At 44.0% G+C, this 23,538-nt stretch overlaps 1 protein-coding gene across 9 annotated transcripts in view; it reads right to left on the reverse strand.

Moving 5' to 3' along the window:
• VPS13D (vacuolar protein sorting 13 homolog D) overlaps positions 1 to 23,538 on the reverse strand; it is a 168,732-nt gene that overhangs the window by 43,729 nt on the left and 101,465 nt on the right. For all 9 annotated transcript variants that reach the window (XM_063145240.1, XM_063145235.1, XM_063145241.1 and 6 more), the window contains 8 exons: positions 18,923 to 19,102; positions 17,964 to 18,071; positions 16,713 to 16,862; positions 16,147 to 16,296; positions 14,527 to 14,623; positions 13,820 to 13,968; positions 9,751 to 9,885; positions 9,023 to 9,190 (listed from right to left, as the gene is read on the reverse strand). In XM_063145240.1, the coding sequence (XP_063001310.1) occupies positions 9,023 to 9,190; positions 9,751 to 9,885; positions 13,820 to 13,968; positions 14,527 to 14,623; positions 16,147 to 16,296; positions 16,713 to 16,862; positions 17,964 to 18,071; positions 18,923 to 19,102 (1,137 nt within the window). The remainder of the gene's footprint in view (positions 1 to 9,022; positions 9,191 to 9,750; positions 9,886 to 13,819; positions 13,969 to 14,526; positions 14,624 to 16,146; positions 16,297 to 16,712; positions 16,863 to 17,963; positions 18,072 to 18,922; positions 19,103 to 23,538) is intronic.

Consider the following 23,538-nt stretch of genomic DNA (forward strand, 5'->3'; position numbering starts at 1 on the left):
TTATCTGAATAGGGTCATGGTTTTGCATTTATGGAGGTGTCCCTCACCCCACCCCACCCCACATTATCAAGGAACATTCGAACATGTAAAACCCTTCCTGCAACTTAAGTACTACGTCTTGATTCTTCTGAAGATGAAAAACTGGGACTCTAGGCCTGTAGTTTAATTCATGTTTTAGGGGTTTTTTTTGTGGGGATTTGGTTGGCCATGTACTCCTAATGAAGCCTAGGAACTATATGCTAAGTTGTCAAACATCTGTCTGGAGCTGGAATTCCTTGTAGGATGAAGGGAGAATGACCCGTTGAAAACAGAACAGGCCAGGAGCATTGTCAAGGAGTCAACTCCACTCCGCCCATTCATCACTGAAGACCAAATCAACCACGTTGTGTTCTGCATGCTCAATTTGGTGAAGGAAACTGGAACATAAAGACCAGGTCTACATTCTGAAAGACTGAACGATTGTTCTTTAGCTAAGGGGCTCTCAAGAGCAAAGTACAAGAACCTCGGAGGAGGACAGCTAGTTCCCTTCCCTTCTTTGGTCCGTCATTTTAACAGGTACAAGGAGATCCTTGGCAACCATTCGGTGTCAGGTGAGGAACTCGAACCTACTGAACTTATTTTAATTTTTACTAACTGAACTACAAGTGAAGCTGTAAAATTCAAAGCTGCCCTGTAAGCTATTCTACGCTCAGCATTTGCTGCACATGCCATTTCCTGACCATAATAAAAATGTCTGGGGGAGGGGTGGGGGGAGAAAAAAGAAAGCGGCCATAGACTTGCCAGTCTGCTCCTGAATGCTTATTTATTACAAGGGACAGAGCGTCCAGATCAAACCGTTCCCTTGCCAGGGTTCAAAGTCATCATTCATGCAAATTTACACAGGAGGAGGGGGGGGAACTTCCCAAATGCACGATATTTATTATGTAACACACTGCCTCACAGCTCAATGCTCGGACAAAATGAAATGCGTTGAGCGAGGCTGAACTCAGCTTGAAGCATAACGGCCACAAGTACAAAGGCGCTCGTCTCCTGAACATGTTCAAAGCGCTAAAAACCAAGAGAAGATTTGCAAAGCAAGGTGCACACTTTATTCTGGCGCCAAGTAAAAACCCGGCTTTTTAACAAAGCCTTTAATGGTTAAAGTCACCAAGCTCGCACATTGCTTTAATTGTTTTTACTGCTCTTAAATTATATACTAGTTTTAAGTTAATGGTTTGTTTTTAGCTGTGCATATTTATTGTATTATATTGTATAATTTTATCTGTATACCACCCTGAGATCTTAGCGATATAGGGCAGGATACAAATGTTTTAAATAAATAAATAAAAATAAATAAATAAAGGTCGTACAGGCTTTTGATTCCCCCCCCCTTTAAAATCCCTACACTGGCTTCTTGTCCACTCCTGGATCCAGCACAAGCTCTTTGTCCTTCCCCAGCGGGATGCCTTCCAGACGTTTTGGACTACAACTCCCAGCATTCCTGACCATTGGCCATGCTGGCTGAAGACAATGGGAGTTGCAATCCAACACATCTGAGTGCACTATTATTATTATTATTTATTTATTTATATAGCACCATCAGTGTACATGGTGCTGTACAGATAACACAGTAAATAGCAAGACCCTGCCGCATAGGCTTACAATCTAATAAGTTGTAGTAAACAATAAAGAGGGAAGGAGAATGCAAACAGGCACAGGGAAGTGTAAACAGGCACCGGGTAGGGTGAAGCTAGCAGTATAGAGTCAGAACAAACTCAATATTTGAAGGCTATAGGGAAAAGAAAAGTTTTTAGCTGAGTTTTAAAAGCAGTGATTGAGTTTGTAGTTCCCAAGTGTTCTGGAAGAGCGTTCCAGGCGTAAGGGGCAGCAGAAGAAAAAGGACGAAGCCGAGTAAGGGAAGTGGAGGTCCTAGGGCAGGCGAGAAGCATGGCATCAGAGGAGCGGAGAGCACGAGCGGGGCAATAGTGTGAGATGAGAGAGGAGAGATAGGCAGGAGCTAGACCATGAAGAGCTTTGAAGGTCAGCAGGAGAAGTTTATATTGGATTCTGGAGTGAATTGGCACTAGGTTGCAGGAAGCTGTCCTCACTGTTAAAACCCTGCTTGGCCTCACTTGCAGTGTCTGTGCTCTCATATCCTGACACACCGCTGCCCACGACTTTGCTCTTATGGCTCAGGAGACACTCAGTCCTTCCGTGGCCTTGGCCAGACTGCGTTCCTTTTCCCTTGCTGCCCCTTACACCTGAAATTGGCTCTAAGAAGACCTGTGTCAACCCATTCCTCCCTCAGGATGCCTCCTTGAAACTCCCATTTTCTGTGAAGCCTCTGACACAACCCCTTAGTCAACACATCCTATCATGTTTCCTACAGGACTATGCTGTCGTCTTATACCTGTTCGGCCGCTAAGTCGTGGTTAGGCCTCTAACCCTTTTGCAGCAAATGGTCAGTGAGCGTGTTTAAACCGTGGTGTTTAAACTGTAGCCACCACGATTCACACGACACATTAAGTCAGGGTTCACACGACCCACAAGACCATAATGTTTAGCTCAAAATGCTTAACCACCACGGCTAAGTGTGTCATTTGAACATGATCAAAGTGTACCTCAGGCACAGTATCTACCTCATACAGACGGATGGCATATCAATTTAATCATCATCGTCTCTTATTCCCCTCCTTTCAACCAGGGAAATCAAGATATTGTATGTGGAGTCTCTCATTTTATCCTCCCAATGCTGCTGGGCCCAGATAGCCGCAATTGGCCCAAAGTCACGCAGTGTGTGCAATGGCCGAGTGAGAATTTGAACCTTCCTGGACCTGGTTTGACATTCTAAGCACTACATGTGAAATCTGGCTGGAGCTTGGCTGGGCCCAATTAGCTCTCTCAGAATCCACCGAAGGCCCTGGGATTTCCAGGGAGTGCCAAACTTCAGGAGTCAATTATTCTGCAAAATTCAAGGGGCTGGTTGCTCCAACGCTAGAGGAAGAACACAATATGACATGATTGGTTTGTCAGTTTTTAATCATTTCATCCCACTTGGCCTTTTCATACTTCAGATGAAAATGTTTTCTTCCAGTCTTGCCTTTATATTCTTCTTTAACTTCCTTCTAACTGAACCTAGTGGATGATGTGATGGGAGGGGGCGGGGGGGGGGGGAGCAGAACGACAGCTGCAGCTGGTTCAGCAGAAATCGAAACTCCCTAAGAAAACATCAAATTTTAACATGAAAGCTGAGCTCTCGTTGCAAGATTTCTCCGTTGCTTATATTTATAGCTTTCAAAACCTTTATCACCCCACTGCAGCAAGTGAACTTTGATTTTCCTCCTCTCACTTTAGTTTCTTGAAATATTATATTGTCTGATAGGTACCAAAGAGACTTCTTCATGCTCTGAAACAATTCACTTTAAGAGTGGCAAATCTCCATTTCCAGTAAAGCCTGTATCATAACACTGCAATCGAGATGTAGCCAGGTCTTTGGCTGTGAAGCGCCATATTGGATTCATGGGAGGGACATCCAAAAGCGTCACCCCACCAGTTCAGAGAGGGGGTCTTCTCCAGGCTGGCACTTATAAAGCCTGCCTTATCAAAGAAAAGGACAGCATAGGTCAACTACCCTATCCTCTTGTCAATAGCATCTTTGGACCAATGGCATCTTTGGTCAATGAACCAAAGTTTGTCCTCGCTGCACAAGGCATCCAATGCCGTGCCCCCTCCCGCAGCACACACCCCGAATCCTGCCCCATTAGTCTACAGTCACGATGTGCACCAGGCGGTGCAGGCAAAGGACACTTCCGGGCAGCTGCAGGATCCGACGGACCGAGTGGGGTGGGGGTAGGGCAGCGGCGTGGTGGGAGGGAGGGAAGAGGAGGGCATCCCCTCGTTTCACTGCTTCTTCTCCCGGGTGGTGTTGGTAACAAGGGATGGCAACAAGGGAGAGGGCCTTTTCGGTGGTGGCCCCCCAATTATGGAATGATTTCCCCGATGAGGCTCGCCTGGTGCCAACATTGTTATCATTTCAGCGCCAGGTCAAGAGTTTTCTCTTCTCCCAGGCAGTTAACATATGCTGAGTTTGTTTGTTTTTAACTGACCCCAAAACAGTTGTTTTAAAAGGATATAGTTGTTTTTACGCTTTGGATGGTTTTAAATTTTGTATATTTGTTTTTAATGTTCACTGTTTTTAACTTTTATAAACCACCCAGAGAGCTTTGGCTATGGGGCATATATAAATGTAATAAATAAATAAATGGTGACCAACTGTTTGGCAGCCTTGGCCAAGCCCAATTTTACCTACCAGCTCATTCATAAACATTTTATACACACAGACCACAAATGAATAGGCTCTGGCTCTACATTTGTTCCCATATTTTGCTCTCTCTCTCTCTCTCTCTGTCAACCCCCACCCCCGGAATATCAAAATTTGAATTCCGACATCCCCCTTGCCCTGCCCACCCTTGCTTCCCTTTACAACCCCCCTCCAGCATAGGACCTCCTACCAGCTGCATTTTGAATGAACTGCAATTTTTAAAGGTAGCCCATATAACCAGTGCATGAGTTACGCATGAGGCGAGATCCGCTTCCTTCAGAAGCAATTGGGGAACCATCCAAACGTGGTAGAAGGGCACACCTTTTGGCCCTGCAAAGCAATCCTCTTGTTCTTAAGCAACAGCGCATATGCAAGACCACTTAAGGCTGATTAATTATGCTTTAAATGTTAAAGAGACATTGACTGTCCATATATGCTCACATTGTAAGTTAACACAAGGGCAAGTAGAAGACAGATCAGGAGCTAGTGGTAGGTGATTTTCAGTAGATCCCCAAGGTTTTCTATCTTCCAATATTTTAATGAAAGTACGTAAAATGGCAAGGAATTATAATAATTTTTAAAAACCACTTTGCCATGGCTGGCCTTGTGCTGATTGCTTCTCTCTCAGCCTCAATGTTCCTCGTCTGTAAAATAGGAATACTAACGCTGCTTTTGAACATGTCTTTGTTAAGCACAGCTGGTAATTTTCAGAGTTTTGTTTTGGAATCCCTAATGTCTGGCAGATCACATGTAGAGCCACCATTCTGTGACTGGCTCTTTACCGACAAAATACAAAATAGATCTGGCAAGCCTTATGTCTGCCTGTGTGTTAACACAGCACTGTTCAGTCCCACCCACTGTATGGACGACATACAATGAGCTGCACCCAACATTTTTCCTGAGCAAAACCACCCACACCTTCCGTATTGAGATTTAAGAGACTTCCCTCCTAGAATTTTCATCATTGCGGACTGAAGTCTGAGCGCTAGAAGGAACTCTTCTCTACAGCTCCTAAAACCTTCTTCATCTGGACAGGGTTACCTTGCCTACCACAGCCTCTTTTTCCCCAAAGATTTCTGCCATTATGAAACTATATTGCATCATCTCAAGCCCATTTTGGGCAGGGAATTTTTGGCACCTCGTTGTATATGTAAAATTTAGAGATGAATCATAGCTTTTTTCTTCTTTTTTTGTCATTCCCAGAATGGACTGCAATTGCAGAACCCTCTCGAAGCAAGCAAAAGTACTGCTCTACTTCCAGTACTTGAAGCTTTTTCTAATAAATTGCCACCAGCCCTTCAGCTTCTGACGCAGAAATACTTCACAAAAACAACCCCTCTCCTTTCACTGGCAGATGTTGCAATAAACCCAAGGCTTCTAATTAGAGGGCAGAACTGAATCACTAAAAAAAGGACGTGAACTTATCCTATGGTTTAAAATTCCATCTCAGTCCCCAACTATCATCTCTAATGTAGAAGTCACTGGTGGAAAAAAATAGGATTTCGTATTACTGACCTTAAGAGAGAAAATAAAAGTTAAAGCCAAAAGGAAATAGTGTGTGTGTGTGTGTGTATCTCTTATATCTATAATTGATGTAAATAATTCAAAACAGTTTGCTTGTTTTGTAAAAAATGCAAGTGCTGGAGCCTTCATGTCAGATGGAATGGAATGGAAATTCCCTCAGGTGCTTATATTTAGGATCAAAGTCCTTTCTTAACACACAAAAACAGCCAGTCTCCAAGGGATCATCCTGCAGAACCGTCTGGAGTGAACTTTCATTAACCTGGGTTTCTGTGCCAACTTAAACACACAGAACCTTTCCACTTGAAAGAAGCCATTCAGCCACTACATGCTCCAAGATACATGGAAAAACCATTACAGGAATAATCAACACAGTGATTAAACAGAAAATCTATACAATGGCAAAACCAGACACAGCTCATAAATACGGGAATTTGTGTGTGTGCGAGTGGATGCCTGCACATTTCTTGCAGGCACTTTCTTTGAAAGAGGTCATTAAAGTTCAGTCCCATTAAGAAGTACCCAAACAGAAGGTCCACCATTATTTGCATCTTGCAAACCATTAAGATTATGAGTTTAAGAATCAGGTAACTGAGGGGGTGGGCGGCATAAGACATGTACAATTTTCTCTAGACATCTGTGGACAACAGATTTTCGCTCCCTCAGCTGCCAGCAACCCAGAACTGATGTAATGTAGACAAGGATGTGAATATGTCTGGCTCCTCCAAATCAGGTGAAAGGTTTGAAGCAAGAGCAGACACACTAATTAATCATACTCTCCCTGCAGACAGCACATGGTTTACTGGTTGGGCTAGGCTTTTCTACAGCGATCATTTCTTTTCAGTACCAAGCTGAGTTTTCAAGGGCTCCCATGCGAGATGGAAAGTACATAGCAGCATATATCAGAATGAATAATCCAAAATACACACATACAAGAAGGATTTTGAGCTGGCTTTTGTTGTTCATTCGTTCAGTCGCTTCCGACTCTTCGTGACTTCATGGACCAGCCCACGCCAGAGCTTTCTGTCGGCTGTCGCCACCCCTAGCTCCCCCAAGGTCAAGTCTGTCCCCTCCAGAATATCATCCATCCATCTTGCCCTTGGTCGGCCCCTCTTCCTTTTGCCTTCCACTTTCCCTAGCATCAGCCTCTTCTCCAGGGTATCCTGTCTTCTCATTATGTGGCCAAAGTACTTCAGTTTTGCCTTTAATACCATTCCCTCAAGTGAGCAGTCTGGCTTTATTTCCTGGAGGATGGACTGCTTTGATCTTCTTGCAGTCCACGGCACTCTCAGAATTTTCCTCCAACACCACAGTTCAAAAGCATCTCTCTTCCTTCGCTCAGCCTTCCTTATGGTCCAGCTCTCGCAGCCATAGGTTACTACGGGGAATACCATTGCTTTAACTATGCGGACCTTTGTTGTCAGTGTGGTGTCTCTGCTCTTAACTATTTTATCAAGATTTGTCATTGCTCTCCTCCCAAGAAGTAAACGTCTTCTGATTTCCTGGCTGCAGTCAGCGTCTGCAGTGATCTTTGCGCCCAGAAATACAAAGTCTGTCACTGCCTCCACGTTTTCTCCCTCTATTTGCCAGTTATCAATCAAGCTGGTTGCCATAATCTTGGTTTTTTTGAGGTTTAACTGCAACCCAGCTTTTGCACTTTCTTCTTTCACCTTTGTCATAAGGCTCCTCAGCTCCTCCTCGCTTTCAGCCATCAAAGTGGTGTCATCTGCATATCTGAGAGTGTTAATGTTTCTTCCTGCAATTTTAACTCCAGCCTTGGATTCGTCAAGCCCAGCACGTCGCATGATGTGTTCTGCATACAGGTTGAATAGGTAAGGTGAGAGTATACAGCCCTGCCGTACTCCTTTCCCAATCTTAAACCAGTCCGTTGTTCCGTGGTCCGTTCTTACTGTTGCTACTTGTTCGTTATACAGATTTCTCAGGAGGCAGACAAGATGACTTGGTATCCCCATACCACCAAGAACTTGCCACAGTTTGTTATGATCCACACAGTCAAAGGCTTTAGAATAGTCGATAAAACAGAAATAGATGTTTTTCTGGAGCTCCCTGGCTTTACTGGTCAGGAAAACGTTTTAGCAGAACGCTCACTCAAAATGTCAGCTCATTGTGCCAAAGTAGTAAAACATGGAAGTGAAATGTTAGGAACCCCCTGTTTTTTAGAAGAGTCTGAAAAATATAGCCTACATCAATACGCGATTATATAAATTGACCGATTCCAACCCCCTCTGAACTTTACCTTGTATGGTTTTGTTGTTGTTTTTTGTATTCTGTTTTTAATGAGATTGCAAACGGTACTAAAAGCAAATTATATAGGGTGGTATATAAGTTTTTAAGACAAATATGTTTCTTCCATTTTACCCATGGCATGGGTTCACCATGGGATTTACTCACTAAAGGAGTTAGGAATTGTGGAGAGGGCAAGCAATTAACATGCTCTGTGCTAGACAGAAAGGATAACTGGGAGCAAAGACTAGTGAAGGATGATGAAGAAGAAGAAGAAGAAGAAGAAGAAGAAGAAGAAGAAGAAGAAGAAGAAGAAGAGCAGCAGCATTTTTACCCAGGTCTTCAGCTAAAAAGGACCCAAATTGGCTTACGGAACAATAAAACACCTGACTGTAAGCCTGAGGGCAAGGACTGTCTCAAAGACACAACATGAAAGAAAAGAAATGGGTAGGGAAATAAGCAAACAGGAAAATAAGCAAACTCAGGCTGCTCACAGTTCAAAAGTAGGCCTCAACAGGCCTCTGAGAATTAGCCTGGCAACCTGGCCTTTCTAATCATAGTTTGCAGCACAACCCATGGTTTAAATTTCCAACCGTACCACATATAAACCACAGTTTAGACTTGCTGCTCTGCTTGTATTTCCCATCTGTCCATCTTCATAAAATTCACTTGTGCCTCCAGAGGCAAAACAATGGCCATAATTACATTTTGTTGGTGCAGACACCATGCCAAACCGGTGTCATGTCTGAATTGAGTCCCTGTTTATGAGGCATAATCACACTAACACAAATTAATATGTGTGAGGACTGTCAAAACTGCAGGGAATCTTCAAAAGGTAGCCACTTCAGAAGGGTAGTTCCGTGCCTCAGAAAGGGGTAAATCCACCCGTGCTCCCCCTTGTAAAGGGCCTTGTCGAGCACTCTGAGATCACCCTGAGGCATTCCTAAGCATTCCTACCTTTGCAGCAGAGTTTGTCACTCCATGAGTAATGTTCCTTATAAGACCACCAACATTTCCATATTTTATCAGCCCAGTCACACCTTCTGAAACATCATTTAGGAGGCCCATTGGGTTGCCGAGGAAGTCCACAGAGCTCAGGATCTTTACTGCTTGGCTGATCAGCTCCTAGAAAAAGACACAGAAGATATCCCTAACAGAGCTTATGGAACAGTCAGCATGCTCAATATCGGCTGCCAATAATAATAATAATAATAATAATAATAATAATTATGATGATGATGGAATAGCACCAATAGTAAGATAACAGCCCCTCACCTGTTTTGTATGTGGAACGATGAATCAGAACTGGAAGAGACTAAAACGTCACTGAATCTAGCCTTTGGTTTTATATTATCGCCCCTATATGACTGAGTCGTAACTTATGCGATAACCATTTGGGAAACATTCTATGGGCTAATATGCTGCCTCATCCTTGAGGCTGTGACACACTTCAATTTTTGTGAACCGCCCAGAGAGCTCCGGCTATTGGGCGGTATAGAAATGTAATAAATAAATAAATAAATAATAAATAAATTTAAAACAGCTGTGTTATCAAAGGCCTGCCCAAATGTGTTCAGGCTAGGGATCTGGAGAACCTGAGCAGAAAGAAAATTCCATTTGTGCAGTGCAGAAAGAAGAACCTGGCTCTTTGTGCCTGTGTGGATCTCTAAAGCAATGCCACTCACTTCCTGAAAGTGCTTCAAAATGTCATTAACGATGAACTCCTTCGTCTCATAAGGGTGGACTCTGGTGAAGGGATCCAAGTTGATCACAGCATCTTCAAACCTTATCAGAGGGAAGCCGAGGGTGCTTTTCAATGCCTAAACCAAACAGAGTAACTTGATCATTATTTTCATCGTCACATCTTTAATTCTAGATCATGGTCCTTACAACTCATTTTACAGTCAGTTAGCTTTGCCAAGTCATTTTCACTCAAATCACATCCTACACTTCACTTTCTTTTCTTACATTCCCCCTTTGAGCAGAGTTGAACTTATGGAAAAGAGTGTGTATGTGTGTGTGTGTGTGAGAGAGAGAGAATATGAATGCAAGAATGTTGTGTAGGCTTTAAGCTTTCAACCTCTTGGCTAAATCCCAGTGGGGGCTGTCCTTTATTTGCTGTTCCATTTGTTAAAAACAGAAGACATCCAAAAGGACATCTTGAAAACATCATTCTCCTTCCCTTCCCTGAGCTTTTCATGTAAGTGCACACAATGAAAGGCAGACTTCCTTAAGAGGCATTGGCCGGCCGGCCTTTCTCTCACATCCAGTCTCGTCATGTATCTTGATAGGGGCAGGCAGTAACAGCCACAGGAGCCGTGCACTTCAAGGTGCTGTTGGATTGTACGTAGAGCAGATGGGATATCCCATTTTTTAACATGGTTTGCTATTCCCCTGCTATTCCAGGACCATGTGGCTTTTGCATTCTGTGTTACTGTTCAGAGTGCCTGTCCCAGACCTCAGCTGAGAATGGATGCCCGCAGCACAAGACTTTAGGTCTATATTCTCTTTTCGTTAACTGCAGCCTCTTTGTTAAAGGGTGGCTAAAAATAGATTTGTTGACATAGAACTGTGCTTTTCAAACCATGTTCCAAGGAGCCTGGAGTGTCTTGGAAGCTTCTCAACAGTTCCCTAATGTGAAGGTCAGTAAAGGCTGAGACGCTTTGTCAAGACATGGCTTGCACACCACCACTGATGTGGCCCTGCCGTGTTCGGCTGCAGGAGTACACTGGGCGCTTACTATCAGGGCAACGGTCAGGCACGACAGGCTGGCAAGCGCCTCGCTTGAACCACAGAACGGTGTGGCGTTACCCCACAATTGGTTATATTGTATATGACTGGTTTAGTATGTCTGGTAAGTATGGAATGTTAGAATTGAGTGGGTGGGGTTTATGATGTAATAGGGGGAAAGGAGTATATAAGGAGAGTGTGGGGAGTTTGTGAGGTATGTGAGTTTGGGAGATGAGAGAGAGAGAGAGTTGTTTAAAGAAGTGTTTGGATTCTAGGGACTTCGGATTCGTGTGAAGAGAGTGAGGAGGTTGGTGTGCGGAGAGTTTAGATTACGCAGGATGGAAAGTATTATATTTTTATTTAAAGCTTTTACATAACAATAAACTCATTGTTCTTTTGTTAGCTACCAAATACCACGTGTCAGCTTGGCATTATTTACCTGCCTTACAGTTATTAAACACCCACCCCAGATTATACCCACAGTATATTTAGAGCAGATCCTGATTTAAACCTGTTTGCATCATAGCTAGGGGAAAGGTTTTAATTAACCCTCCCTCAGGTTTTCAGGGGGTGGCGCTTGGCCTGAGAAGGGTTTATGCGACGGGCCGAGCGTAAGGGTCTGTGACGTCGCAAACAGCCCTTCGAATCCTGTGCAATGTGCAAAAGTTCCAGGACAGATACCGTGGAGTTCCCTTGGCAGACACGCTAGAGCAAAAAGGTGTCCCTTCAAATACCTGATTAAAAATGATAGAGCCCTTGGTACAATGAAATGCATGCCAAAATGTCAAACACTGGTAACAGAGAGGAAATGTGTTTTCCTGCGCAGATTTCTATCACAAACCTCACTGGTGGTTTCACAGAAACTGGGTAGTCTCCACAGATCATCCAGAAGGATGAATGAGGCCAAGCTGAGGCATTTCCCCCTGAATTCCAAAGGGTTTGGGCTCTTTTAAACTGTCCTTAACTTGGTCACGAAGGACCAATTAAAAATCAAAATGATCAGATGAATGAAATGCTAAGTGTATTTTTAGACAGCCGATTTCACAACTGACACACATATGCAAGTGATCCAGGCACAGCAGTCCTTAGGTCGCTAAGGGAGGAAACGTGGAAATTGCACCACCCACAATAAAAGGCTCACAGATGTTGATATATTATTTTGTCTAGAAGGCAATGAAGGATTGTGTGTTGGGGGGGCAGGAGGGGGAGAGAGATAACCATAATCATCGTTTTCGGCCCTGAGGGCCACACGTGAGCCTCGGCCATAAGCACTTGCACACCCACACATCCCAGTGATCCTGATCCAGGCAAAGAGAGATCCATCAGTATCATCACAATACAGATCACGCTTTCCTCACTGGCGCTTTACCAGCAAGAAAAAAGCAATCTCTATCAGAACCGCTGGGGGAGGGAATTTGGGATCAAGTGGGATTGCATGCAACCCCTTGCTCATGTGTTGCGCACCCCTGCTAGACTTAAACTGGACTCACTCTCCAAGTGCAGATCCTTATGTAGCCAAAATGAGAGCATCCACACACAAGAGAAGATTAGCAGCAGGCGCCTGGAAATCCCAAGGTTTGTAGAACTACAAAAACATCATTAGAGGAAGCCCTAAAAAAACGGCCAAACGCCCCCAAAACAGCATGATGAGGACTGAGCATACTGCGTGTGTGGATTCTTCCAGAGGAGGCTTTTATTGTGCAATTACACTGGCCCAGTCACAAAATTCTACAGAGGGTCCAGACAATGTTATCTTCATTTTCTAGCCCTCTGTCTGGAAGCCTGCATGTTGAACTGAAATATTCTGCATTGCAACATTTTGCACCAGGTCCCACTTAGGACCTTTGAATATTAAAAGAACCACATGTCCTGCCACAGAGGGTAGGCCTCAAGGAGGGAAAGGCCTTTATTAGTGTTTGAACTTAAGGATTGGGAAGAGGGGTGATAAGGAAGTGCAATGCGAGGTTAGGGCCAAGAAGCTGAACAGATGGCCCCAGCCTGAACTTCTGGTCTCAAACAGCTGGAAAATAAGAGGTCCTAGACTCTGGGTGGAAACAGCAAAGCAAAGGCAAGGGAAATTTGTGGCAGAAAAGAGCAGTGAGTTCCCTTGCAATGGACCCTAACTAAGGTTCAGAGTGTTGTCACATGACCAAATCTGGATTCTCAGTGTTCAAGGGCCTTTTTGCAGGACTGGCTGGTCATCCTATAGATCTCACTTAATGGGTACTGCAAAATAAAGTCCTTGGCAAAGATCCTTTGACAGACCTCAATTTCAGGATGTGCTGCAGTCCCAAGACCTCACACCTCAGTGTCTGGGTTCACACAACACGCTAACTCACCCAGCGTGGGTCGTTGTTGAACCGTGGGTTAACATGTTGTCTGAACAGAGCACATTTTCCGCAAGGTGGGTTATCATGTTGTCCGAATGTAGTGTGTTTTCCAGCAGAGTGGATTATTGTGTTGACTGAATGTAACACATTTTCCTCAGGGTGGCTTATTAACCACCCTGAACAACCCAGTAACAAGCCACGGGTTCTCAAAGTGGCTTGTTTGAGAAAAATAAACTGCACTGCATGGTTAATAAGCCACCTGTAGAAAACATGTTGCGTTCAGACAGCACGATAACCCACCCTGTGGAACACATTGCGTTCAGACAATACATCGATCCACCCTGTGGAAAACACACTGCATTCAGACAAAACGATAACCCACGATGGGTTAGTATGTTGCATGAATGCAGCCATGGTGTGAGTATCCCAGGGACCACTGACTGGCCCTTGTTGGGGGACAGAACATCAATCGAAACAGACCTTTGATCTCATCCTGCAGGACAATCCTTCAGTTGTTAAGGAAGGTGGAAGGAAACTGAAAAAACATGCCTTGCTCCTCCCACTCTCCCGAGGTTTCTGTGCCTTTGGCAGACCTGGTTTCACATGGTGAAGCTTAAGTGCAAGAAACTTGCCTTTCTAAATGTGAGACGTTCAGGCAGGCCACGGATCCTGTGCTCTGAGAACCTGTGCTTACCTTGAGGTCTAAGGGGAGCTTGCTGGAAGTGAAGACACTCAGCTTTATCTGTGGCACACTAATTTTGAGGTTTTCAAAGTAATATCTCTTCTGGGCTCCACCTTGATCAACAGGCTTTTCATGAAGGTTTTCATCGTAATTTTCAACCTCTGCAGCCAACAGCATAAAACAGGTATTGTTAAAAACATAACACATTCCCTGAGATATCCAGTATCATTGGAAAAGATGCTGAAGTAATGCAGCACCCATCCTGAGAGCTGACAAGTTACAGGTAACAAATAAACAGTTCCCCTAAAAAGTCTGAATCTTACCTTTCTCCATGCTTGGTGAAACATTCAAGTTTGGACTCTACTGACGGACTCTGATTTGGAATCAGAGCTTCTTTACATAATATGCTTAAAAGAGTGTTTAAGAATATCCTTTTTAGAACTGCACTGCAGAATATTCTAATAGAAACATTTGCAATCCCTCTTGCAAACAGCATTTCTACTAGTGACCCAGAAATATTATTTAAGACCCAAACAAAATTCAAAATGGGATTGCTCAGAAACAAAAAGAGGTTGAAACAGCATAGATATATTTGAGATGGGCGAGATGCAATTCTGCTGACAGCCAAAACATTTTCAACTTAGGCTTTCCATCCTAACACTGAAAAGTTTCCCAGCATTTTTAATTTCCTTTATTTACAAACTTCACAGCCGACATACCTGATTCGGACTGATCACAGCCAAAGAAACTCAGAAGTTTAAGCAGCAGCTTCTCCTCAATTTGGACTGTGAACTTGCTAGCTGTGACCATCAGATGCTGGAATGAAGGGAGATTATTATTTCTAGCACACTATCCACGTACCATGCATTTCGCAATATCAAAATTAAAATCTAAACGGAAGCACAAAAAGACCTATGACACGAAAAGACAACTGTGCCTATATTTTCAGGGTTCTGAATTGCAACCTCTCAGGGCTTCCACTCATACATGATTTCAGAATGCCAGCAGGAACATTTATCCCAAATCCATATTCCATGAGGCTGATAGAATGTGTGTGTGTCTTCTTCTGTGTCCCTTAGCACAGCCAAGGCTATTTTTTTAAAAAACCAAAAAACCTTGAGACCACAATCCCATGCATGTTTAGACAGAAAAAGGTTCTACAACTCCCAGGACTCCTCAGCTAGTATTGGGGCCTGGGAGTTTTAGGCCTTTTTTCTACCTAAACATGCACAGGATGACACCCTTAACGATTTGTATAGCACTTTATGGAGCTCGAAGCATTTATCATGCATTGCTGATTTCTAATAAGTACAACCACCATGGTAGGGAATGCCGAGCTCTCACGGGGCCCCATCCCCACAAGCTCACTGAGCACTGCCCGGACAGCCCAGCTCCAGCTGAGCACTTGCCACCGCACGCTTTCCGGAGGCCCTGGACGTGTGCTTTCTCTCCCCTCCTCCCTCCCTCCCTCCCACATGTCCATCGGGGCCTGAAAGTGCCTATTAAAGCTTGTGTTAAGATGCCCTTTCAGGCCACAATTGGTACGGGGAAGAGGAGAAGGGTTTTTCCCCTTCTACTCTAATGGTGGCTGCCATTACAATAGAAGGGAAAAATCCCTCTCCTCCTCCCACCTCTGCGGATGGGGGGGCTTAAAAGGCCCTGATAACAGGGCCTTCAAGACCCCCATCGGCAGGTGGGGGGGGGCTAATGTAATTCCCCCAAGCCTGGGGAAATTGCACATTTTCTCCCTCCACTCTAGTTAAAAAGATATGCCAACAGCTACACAAAGCAGTTCGGTAGCTTCCTAGAACTTCTGAAAGGATCTGATGGCAGGTTTAACTTTTAGTTAAGCAAGTGCAAGCTGTGACAAAACGGAGCGTTTCTGTTCAGGGTTCCAGCCAGCAAGCCGTGCCTCCTCCGGGACACTATGAGAGGCAAGCCCTCCACCCTGGTTTTCCATTTTCCTTTCCAACCAACTCTCAAAATTCCAGGACTACTGAGCATGCTTATCTTCGTTGGATTGAGGTTTATTTATTTATTTATTTATTTATTGCACTCTTAAATAGTGCGTGCACATGTTTAATATATATATATATATATATATATATATATATATATATATATTTGAACTTCTGCAAAGTTCAGGATTGCCCTGAACACACTGATACTGTCCCCTCCCCGTCTTGTTTCTGAGTGCCCCCATTTTGACTCCAATTCTCTTCAGCACCCACAATCTAAATTCACTGTTAGACGGAATGGTGTTGGAAAGAAAGGCAGAGCTCATTATTTTCAGGTTTTGCCATTTCAATGGCCAGAAGAGCATTTGGTTGCTCAGTTACCTTGTATATATCAGTTAATGGGCTTTTACTTGGGAATTTCATGGCATTCAATTGCAGAGCGGGACCTGTCTCCGCGAATTCATTTTCATCCATTTTGGGGGTCACAAAGAGCATGAAAGGCTGAGTAGTATGAAGCAGTTGGTTGTCCACCTAAAGAAGAAGGAAGAGAGAAGACAACAAGCATTAAGATACTTCCAAGTTGCAGAGGGATAGACAGACCCTGGCAAAAAAAAAAAAACACCCCAAAAACGGTGTCCTTACTGAAATGGAAATGCTCTTTGAGATATCTAAACCAAGAGATCTTTATGTCTACGTTGTTTAACAGGCACACAAAGAGCCTGCCAACAGCATATAAGCAATATCCATCACCAGTGAAAATTACTTCAAAATGGGCTGATTTACTCAACTGTTTCCCATCTGTAACTTTGAAACAAAAAATTAGAATCCAATTTTGAAGGTACGAATTGCCAAGCAGTTATGGCGCGGTGCGTGCCAGATACAATCTTGTATGTGGAACTGCTCAGCAAATCAAAACACTCAGAATGAGAGTTAATCCATTTGGTTACCTGCACATCCTGTATACTTAGTTCAAGCACTTGATTCGTTGACAGCTGTGTGAAATGGACATTAATGCCAGTAAAACTTGCAAATATCAGCTCTTCCGGGGCTTTGTTAACTACAGACAAACCTATTCCACCTTCTAATTTCAACTGGACCTGTGAATGGAACAGAAAATGGATCCAAAATCATTTGCGTCAGCGTTAAAACCACTCATTTTCATATGCCCTGGCTGCAGAGTGAGTAGGAGGAGATTAAACTGGCCTGGATAGCCTCCTCTGCTGCTAAGGGCTGGTGTCACACTACATGACAATCAACATTCATGGATGAGTATGGATTGAGCATGGGCTGTTGTGTTATGTGAATCCAGCTGTGCTAACAAACCATGGTTTGTTAACCACAAACAACCCGTTAAGATAACCCAGGATTTGTTCTTGGGTTGTGACATGTTGTTTATTCGTATTCAATGTTTTTGTAGCGTGGCTACATTTCAACTACTCACAATTCATAGACTCACAGAATAGTAGAGTTGGAAGGGGCCTATAAGGGACCTATGAGTCCAACCCCCTGCTAATTGCAGGAATCTATCTTAAAGCATCCCTGACAGATGGCTGTCCTGGACAGCCATCTGTTAATGACATCTCGCACTCAACCCATACCCAACTTTGAATGTGGGTTGCTGTGTTGTGTGAACCCAGTCAAAGAATTAAAATATTTCTATTTTCAAAGTGGTGCCTCAGTTGGGGCCTTCTGGTATCAGAAATGGTGTTTTCTTCCTCTGTAAGATTAGGGGTTTTGAACTAAAACGCTACAAAAGCTTTAAAAACGCACACCAAAACAAGCATGAACCTGTCTGGCACAGAACACCTTGCTCCCTTGCTTGCTCCAGCTTTGCACTTTGTATAATGCACAGTCATCTGTTAAGGAACTTGGCATGAAGGCAGGTTGGATGATATTTCAATCCCAGGTCTTTTCATTCCATGAACAAGGGCTCCTGCCAGCTGTAGTTCAAAATCGCCAGCTGTTGAATTTAGACTGGAAATGCCCCAAACAGGGCATCTTCGTTCCGCAACAGGACACTCTCTAAGGACTACCCTCACTGGGACCTTATACCAGGCATCAGACCTGCAAGCGGAATTACTGCTGAAGCACAACATGATGCAATTTTCAATCTGAGACTAGAAACTGGGAAGATAAAGTGAAAGCTCTCAGTGGCGATAAGGTTATATGCCGTTACAACAACTGCTCTGATGACTCACTTCCAGCTCTTGCTCAGTGTCAGGATTCTTCAGCTTCCGCAGATCTTGTTCCAGCTCATCCCCTTCATATGAGAAACGATCATTTCTGCGTTGGTTGAAGTCTGTTATCTAATACAGAATGCACTATTAGGATTCTTTCCTGCAACCCAATTAAATTCACAATTCTCAAAACATCCAAAACCAAAGTCTACCATTTAATAGAAAGCTTCAGCAAATAATCTATGAATTGGCTAATAATCGAGAACGAAGCACCTGTTATGCAATACCCAATATATATTTGATCCCTAGCCACCTCCATGTGAACACACACACACACAGAGGCCCTGTTCAGAAGACACCTTAAACCACAGCTTTAACCACAGTGGTTAAGCCAGAAAGCTGGGCCGTTTTCAGAAGACACTTTAAACCATGGCTTTAACCACTGTGAATAAGGCTTTTTGCTGTAGTCACCATGGTTAAAGGCATCTTCTGGACACAGCCCAGCTTTCTGGCTTAACCACCATTGTTAAAGCCATAGTTTAAGGTGTCTTCTGAATGGGGTCACAGACTCACACGGTCTTCAGAGGCGTCCCAGACCTGCATCAGCAGAGGTACATCTGGTCGGTATGTAGGATAGAGACTCCTCAGTGGTGGAGCCCAAGCCATAGAACTAAATGGAGTGATGGAGGGCTCCCTTTCTCTGTGCCTTCAAACGTCTCATTTTAAAACAATACTATTATGACATGTTTTTCAGGAGGGACATTCTTGGAGAATTTGTTATCCGTTTCCAACTTATTATCACAATTGCAGTGGGGTTTGCCTTCTGTTTTTATTATATTGCTGATTTATTGATGATGATGATGACTAGTGGTTTTGAGGACTCTCTTTTGTGGAGGATGGAAACACAAGGTATAAACATTGTAATAAATTAATAAAAGGTATTGCACATGCCCAGGCATCACATGGAAAATGCCCATCACCTGCAGAACTCTGGTTGGGCCATCTGGAATGACCCTAACTGCCAAGATTCCTGAGCCGGGCCGCATCTTCTGATTGATGAACTGCTGTTCTGGTGGAACGGGACCCAACATTTCCAGGGAAGTATCTGGACCAAGAACAACTTCTGCTCCATCATGTAGCCCTGCTATGCCTCCTTTTGCCTAGAAGGAAAATAATAATAATACAGGAGACAATTAAGAAAGGCTAAAAAGAAAGGGGGAGAAAAAAAAACGCTTAAAATAAACAGATCTTTTACATTCTGCATATTTGCTTTTTCAAACCTTCTCAGAAATCATAGAGCCATAGAGCTGGAGGGGACTTTGGAGGTATTCTAGTCCAGACCTCTGCCGAAGGAAGGATCTGCAATGCAGGACGGGTCTACAGCATCCCTGAAAAAGGCTCCTCAGTCTTAAATGAAGAAAGAAAGCCCACCACCTCCAGAGGCAGTTTTTATAGTGCCAAACGCCTCTTACCATTTGGAAGCTTCTCTTAACGTCTGCCCAGACTTTGCTTCCCGTTGCTTCTAGTCCTGCTCTCTGGAGCACATTTTCAAACCCACATATTTCATAGAATCATAGAATAGCAGAGTTGGAAGGGGCCTACAAGGCCATCGAGTCCAACCCCCTGCTCAATGCAGGAATCCACAAGCTGCCACAAAAACTTGACTATCATGTTTTTGTCTAGTAGGACTTGGGTTACTTCCCCTGCAAACTGAGTTATTAGGCTGATCCTGTGCACATTCACATTGAAGTCAGTCCCACTAAATTGAAGGGGACTTACCTGGAAGTAAATGTGCACAGCCTTAAAATATTAAATAATAATAAAGCACCAGAGTCAGGAAAGAAGGGCCAGCTACAGAGCAATGTTTCATTAACAAAGTACATTACTGGTAAGTTTACTCTGCAAAAAACCAAAGAAACAAAAGGACTAGCATGGAATTAAGGAGGAAAGGGGGCGGGGGGCGCGAGGGCAGGTGGCTGAGTGTTTGTCTGCCCCGCCCCCTTGCAGGTACAGAAGGCTTCTGGGTGCTGGGGAAAGGCTGCTTGAAACGACCTGGTGGCTGAGTGTTTGTCTGCCCCGCCCCCTTGCAGGTACAGAAGGCTTCTGGGTGCTGGAGGCGCGAGCCGAAGGACAAGAGCTAAAGGGCTCTCTGCCTGAGGCTCTCTGCCGTGGGCGCGAAGCCGGTCAAGCGGAAGCTGGACAACCATCTGTCAGGGATGCTTTAGGGTGGATTCCTGCATTGAGCAGGGGGTTGGACTCGATGGCCTTGTAGGCCCCTTCCAACTCTGCTCTTCTATGATTCTATGAACTGTTACTTCGGAGGAAGAACCCCAGCCTCGGACTGGTCTTTGCTACTTTCTGATTCAGGACATGATCTTCTAGTGTTTGGTTATTACTCAGCGCTGTGACTGCTTTTATATATCCTACTTGTTTGCTTTTTTCTGTGCCTGCCTTCTTGTTCTTGTTTTGCGACCGCTTGCTCCTGGTCGTGGCCGGGCTAGTTCTGGTTAATGCTGTCCTTCGCTTGTTTGACTTCTCTGGCTTCTTGCTATTTCTCTCTCCTCATTTTCTCCTCTCAATTCTTTTCTCCTCATATCTGTTCCTTATGGCTCGTTCCAATTTCGTCTCTCCTAACTTAGTTCCTATTCGGTGTCTCCCCTCTTCTCAGCTGCCTTTCTCGTGTTCCTTATGGAACTGTCGCTCTGTCGCTTCCAAGGCCCCTGTCATCCAGGACTTGTTTATCTCTAGGTCTCTCCACCTCCTTGCTCTTACTGAAACCTGGCTTCCTGCCCATGATACTGCCATCTCTGCTGCCCTCTCTCTTGGAGGACTCTCTTTCTCTCACACTAGTCGCCCAGAGGGTCGGGGTGGTGGTGTGGGTCTTTTATTATCTAGTTTGTGCCAGTTCCAGCTTCTTTCCATTCCACCATCACATTGTTTTTCCTCCTTTGAGGTACATGTGGTGAGGCTTTTCGCTCCATTGCGACTGCGGATTGCAGTTCTGTACTGCCCCCCAGGCTCGTCCTCAAAATTCCTCTCTGATTTTGATTCATGGCTGTCCTTTTTCCTCTCTGATAACTGTCCTACTCTTATCTTGGGTGATTTCAATATTCATGTGGATGACCCTCAAGATGTTGCAGCTCTACGATTTCACTCATTATCTTCCTCTTATGATCTTAAGCTTTGGTCTGATGCACCCACACATTCCCTTGGACACTATTTGGATATTTGGATCTTGTCCTCACTCGGAATTGCTCTGTTTTGGACTTTTCTACTGCTGACTTTCCTTTGTCAGATCATCATCTAGTTTCTTTCATGATTACTCATAATCCTCCTCCTTCACATCCTGTTTCTCGCTCTTGTCGTGATTTGCAATCTATCAATTATGAGGCTTTTTCTCAGTCTCTAGCCTCCTCTCTTCCTTCTGTCTTTTCTGCTGTCTCCTTGGACTCAGCTGTCTCCTTCTTTAATTCCTCCTTATCTTCAACTCTTGATAATCTTGCTCCATCTACAACTTGGATAGTTCGTCCTTCTCAACCCCAACCGTGGCTCACCTCTTTCATCCGCTACCTTCGTTCTTGTTCCCGGGCAGCTGAACGCCTTTGGCGTAGGACCAAGGACTGGGCAAACTTTGTCCATTACAAATTTGTTCTCTCCTCTTTCTCTTCTGCTATTTCATTGGCCAAACAGCAGTATTACTCAATGTTGATCCAGTCAAATGCTATGCATCCTCAGCGGCTCTTTGCGTCCTTCAATTCTCTTCTGAAGCCTAATCGACCATCTCTCCCCGCCTCTCTGTCTGCTAATAACTTTGCCTCTTTTTTCAATGCTAAAATCCAAACTATTCGCTCTGATCGGGCCAGCTCTGCTCCTCTTCCAGTTCCTGTTCCTCATCTGCCTGTTCCTCCTGCAAATTTCTCTGCATTTCCTTCAGTGTCAGCAGATGAAATGTCTACAATACTGTGCTCTTCGAAGCCTTCCACTTGTTCTCGTGATCCGATTCCTTCTCGGGTCTTTATTAATCTTATCCCTGCTATCCTCCCTTCCTTGCTTCATATTATTAATTTTTCTTTGTCCTCTGGTTCATTTCCTTCTGCTTTTAAACATGCTACAGTCTCTCCTATTCTCAAGAAATCTACTCTTGATGTGCTTTCTCTGTCTAACTACCGACCTGTCTCTTTGTTGCCTTTTGTTTCAAAGATCCTGGAGCGTGTGGCCTACTCTCGTTGTCTAGATTTTCTTTCTAGTAACTCTGCTCTGGATCCTTTTCAATCTGGATTCCGTCCTTTGCATTCCACTGAAACAGCCCTTACTAAGATTACCAATGATCTTCTTATTGCCAAGTCTAAAGGCCTTTATTCCGTTCTTATTCTCCTTGATCTAACTGCAGCCTTTGACACGGTTGATCACGATCTTCTTTTGGATTCCCTTCATGACCTCGGATTTTGTGGCTCTGTCTATAACTGGTTTGCCTCCTATCTAGCGGGTCGCTCTTTCAACGTGTTGGCTAATGGCAGCTCATCTTCTTCTTTTCCCCTTTCAGTAGGGGTTCCGCAAGGCTCGGTGCTTGGCCCGTTGTTGTTTTCTTTATACATGTTGCCCTTGGGTAATCTTATTCAATCTCATGGCCTCCAATAGCATCTGTATGCCGATGATACACAATTATATCTTTCATCTCCGGATCTTTCTCCTGATGTTCACGATCGTATCTCGGCATGTCTTTCAGATATCTCAGCTTGGTTGCTTCATCGTCGTTTGAAACTTAATATGGCAAAGACTGAATTGCTTGTTTTTCCTCCTAAACCTTCTCCTCATCTCTCATTCTCTCTTACTGTCAATAATGTTACACTTACTCCAGTCAAGGAAGCTCGTAGTCTTGGCTTTATATTTGATTCCTCGCTCTCCTTTATTCCTCATATTGAGGCAGTAGCTAAATCCTGTCGTTTTTTCCTGTATAATATTGCCAGGATTCGATCATTTTTGTCTGTCTGTTCTGCCAAGACTCTTGTTCATGCATTGGTTATTTCTCGGTTGGACTACTGCAACCTTCTTCTCACTGGCCTTCCTTCTTCTCACATCAGTTCATTGGTTTCTGTTCACCACTCTGCTGCTAAGATCATCTTCTTGGCTCGCCGCTCTGACCATGTTACTCCACTGCTGAAATCTCTTCATTGGCTTCCAATTCACTTCAGAATCCAATATAAACTTCTCCTGTTGACCTAAAAAGCTTTTCACTGTCTAGCTTCTTCCTATCTTTCCTCTCTCATCTCACACTATTGCCCCGCTCGTGCTCTTCGCTCCTCTGATGCCATGTTTCTCACCTGCCCAAGGGTCTCTACTTCCCTTGCTCAGCTTCGTCCATTTTCTTCGGCTGCCCCTTATGTCTGGAACGCTCCTCCAGAACATTTGAGAACTACAAGTTCAATCGCAGCTTTTAAAGCTCAGCTAAAAACTTTTCTTTTTCCTAAAGCTTTTAAAACTTGATTTTGTTCTGACTTTTATACTGTTAGTTTTTCTCTACCCTGTGCCTGTTTGGTGCATTCTCTTCCCCTTCTTATTGTTTTATTATGATTTTATTAGAATGTAAGCCTATGCG

This window comes from Elgaria multicarinata, chromosome 20, assembly GCF_023053635.1.
Source record: "Elgaria multicarinata webbii isolate HBS135686 ecotype San Diego chromosome 20, rElgMul1.1.pri, whole genome shotgun sequence".
In the NCBI taxonomy this organism is placed as follows: Eukaryota; Metazoa; Chordata; class Lepidosauria; order Squamata; family Anguidae; genus Elgaria; species Elgaria multicarinata.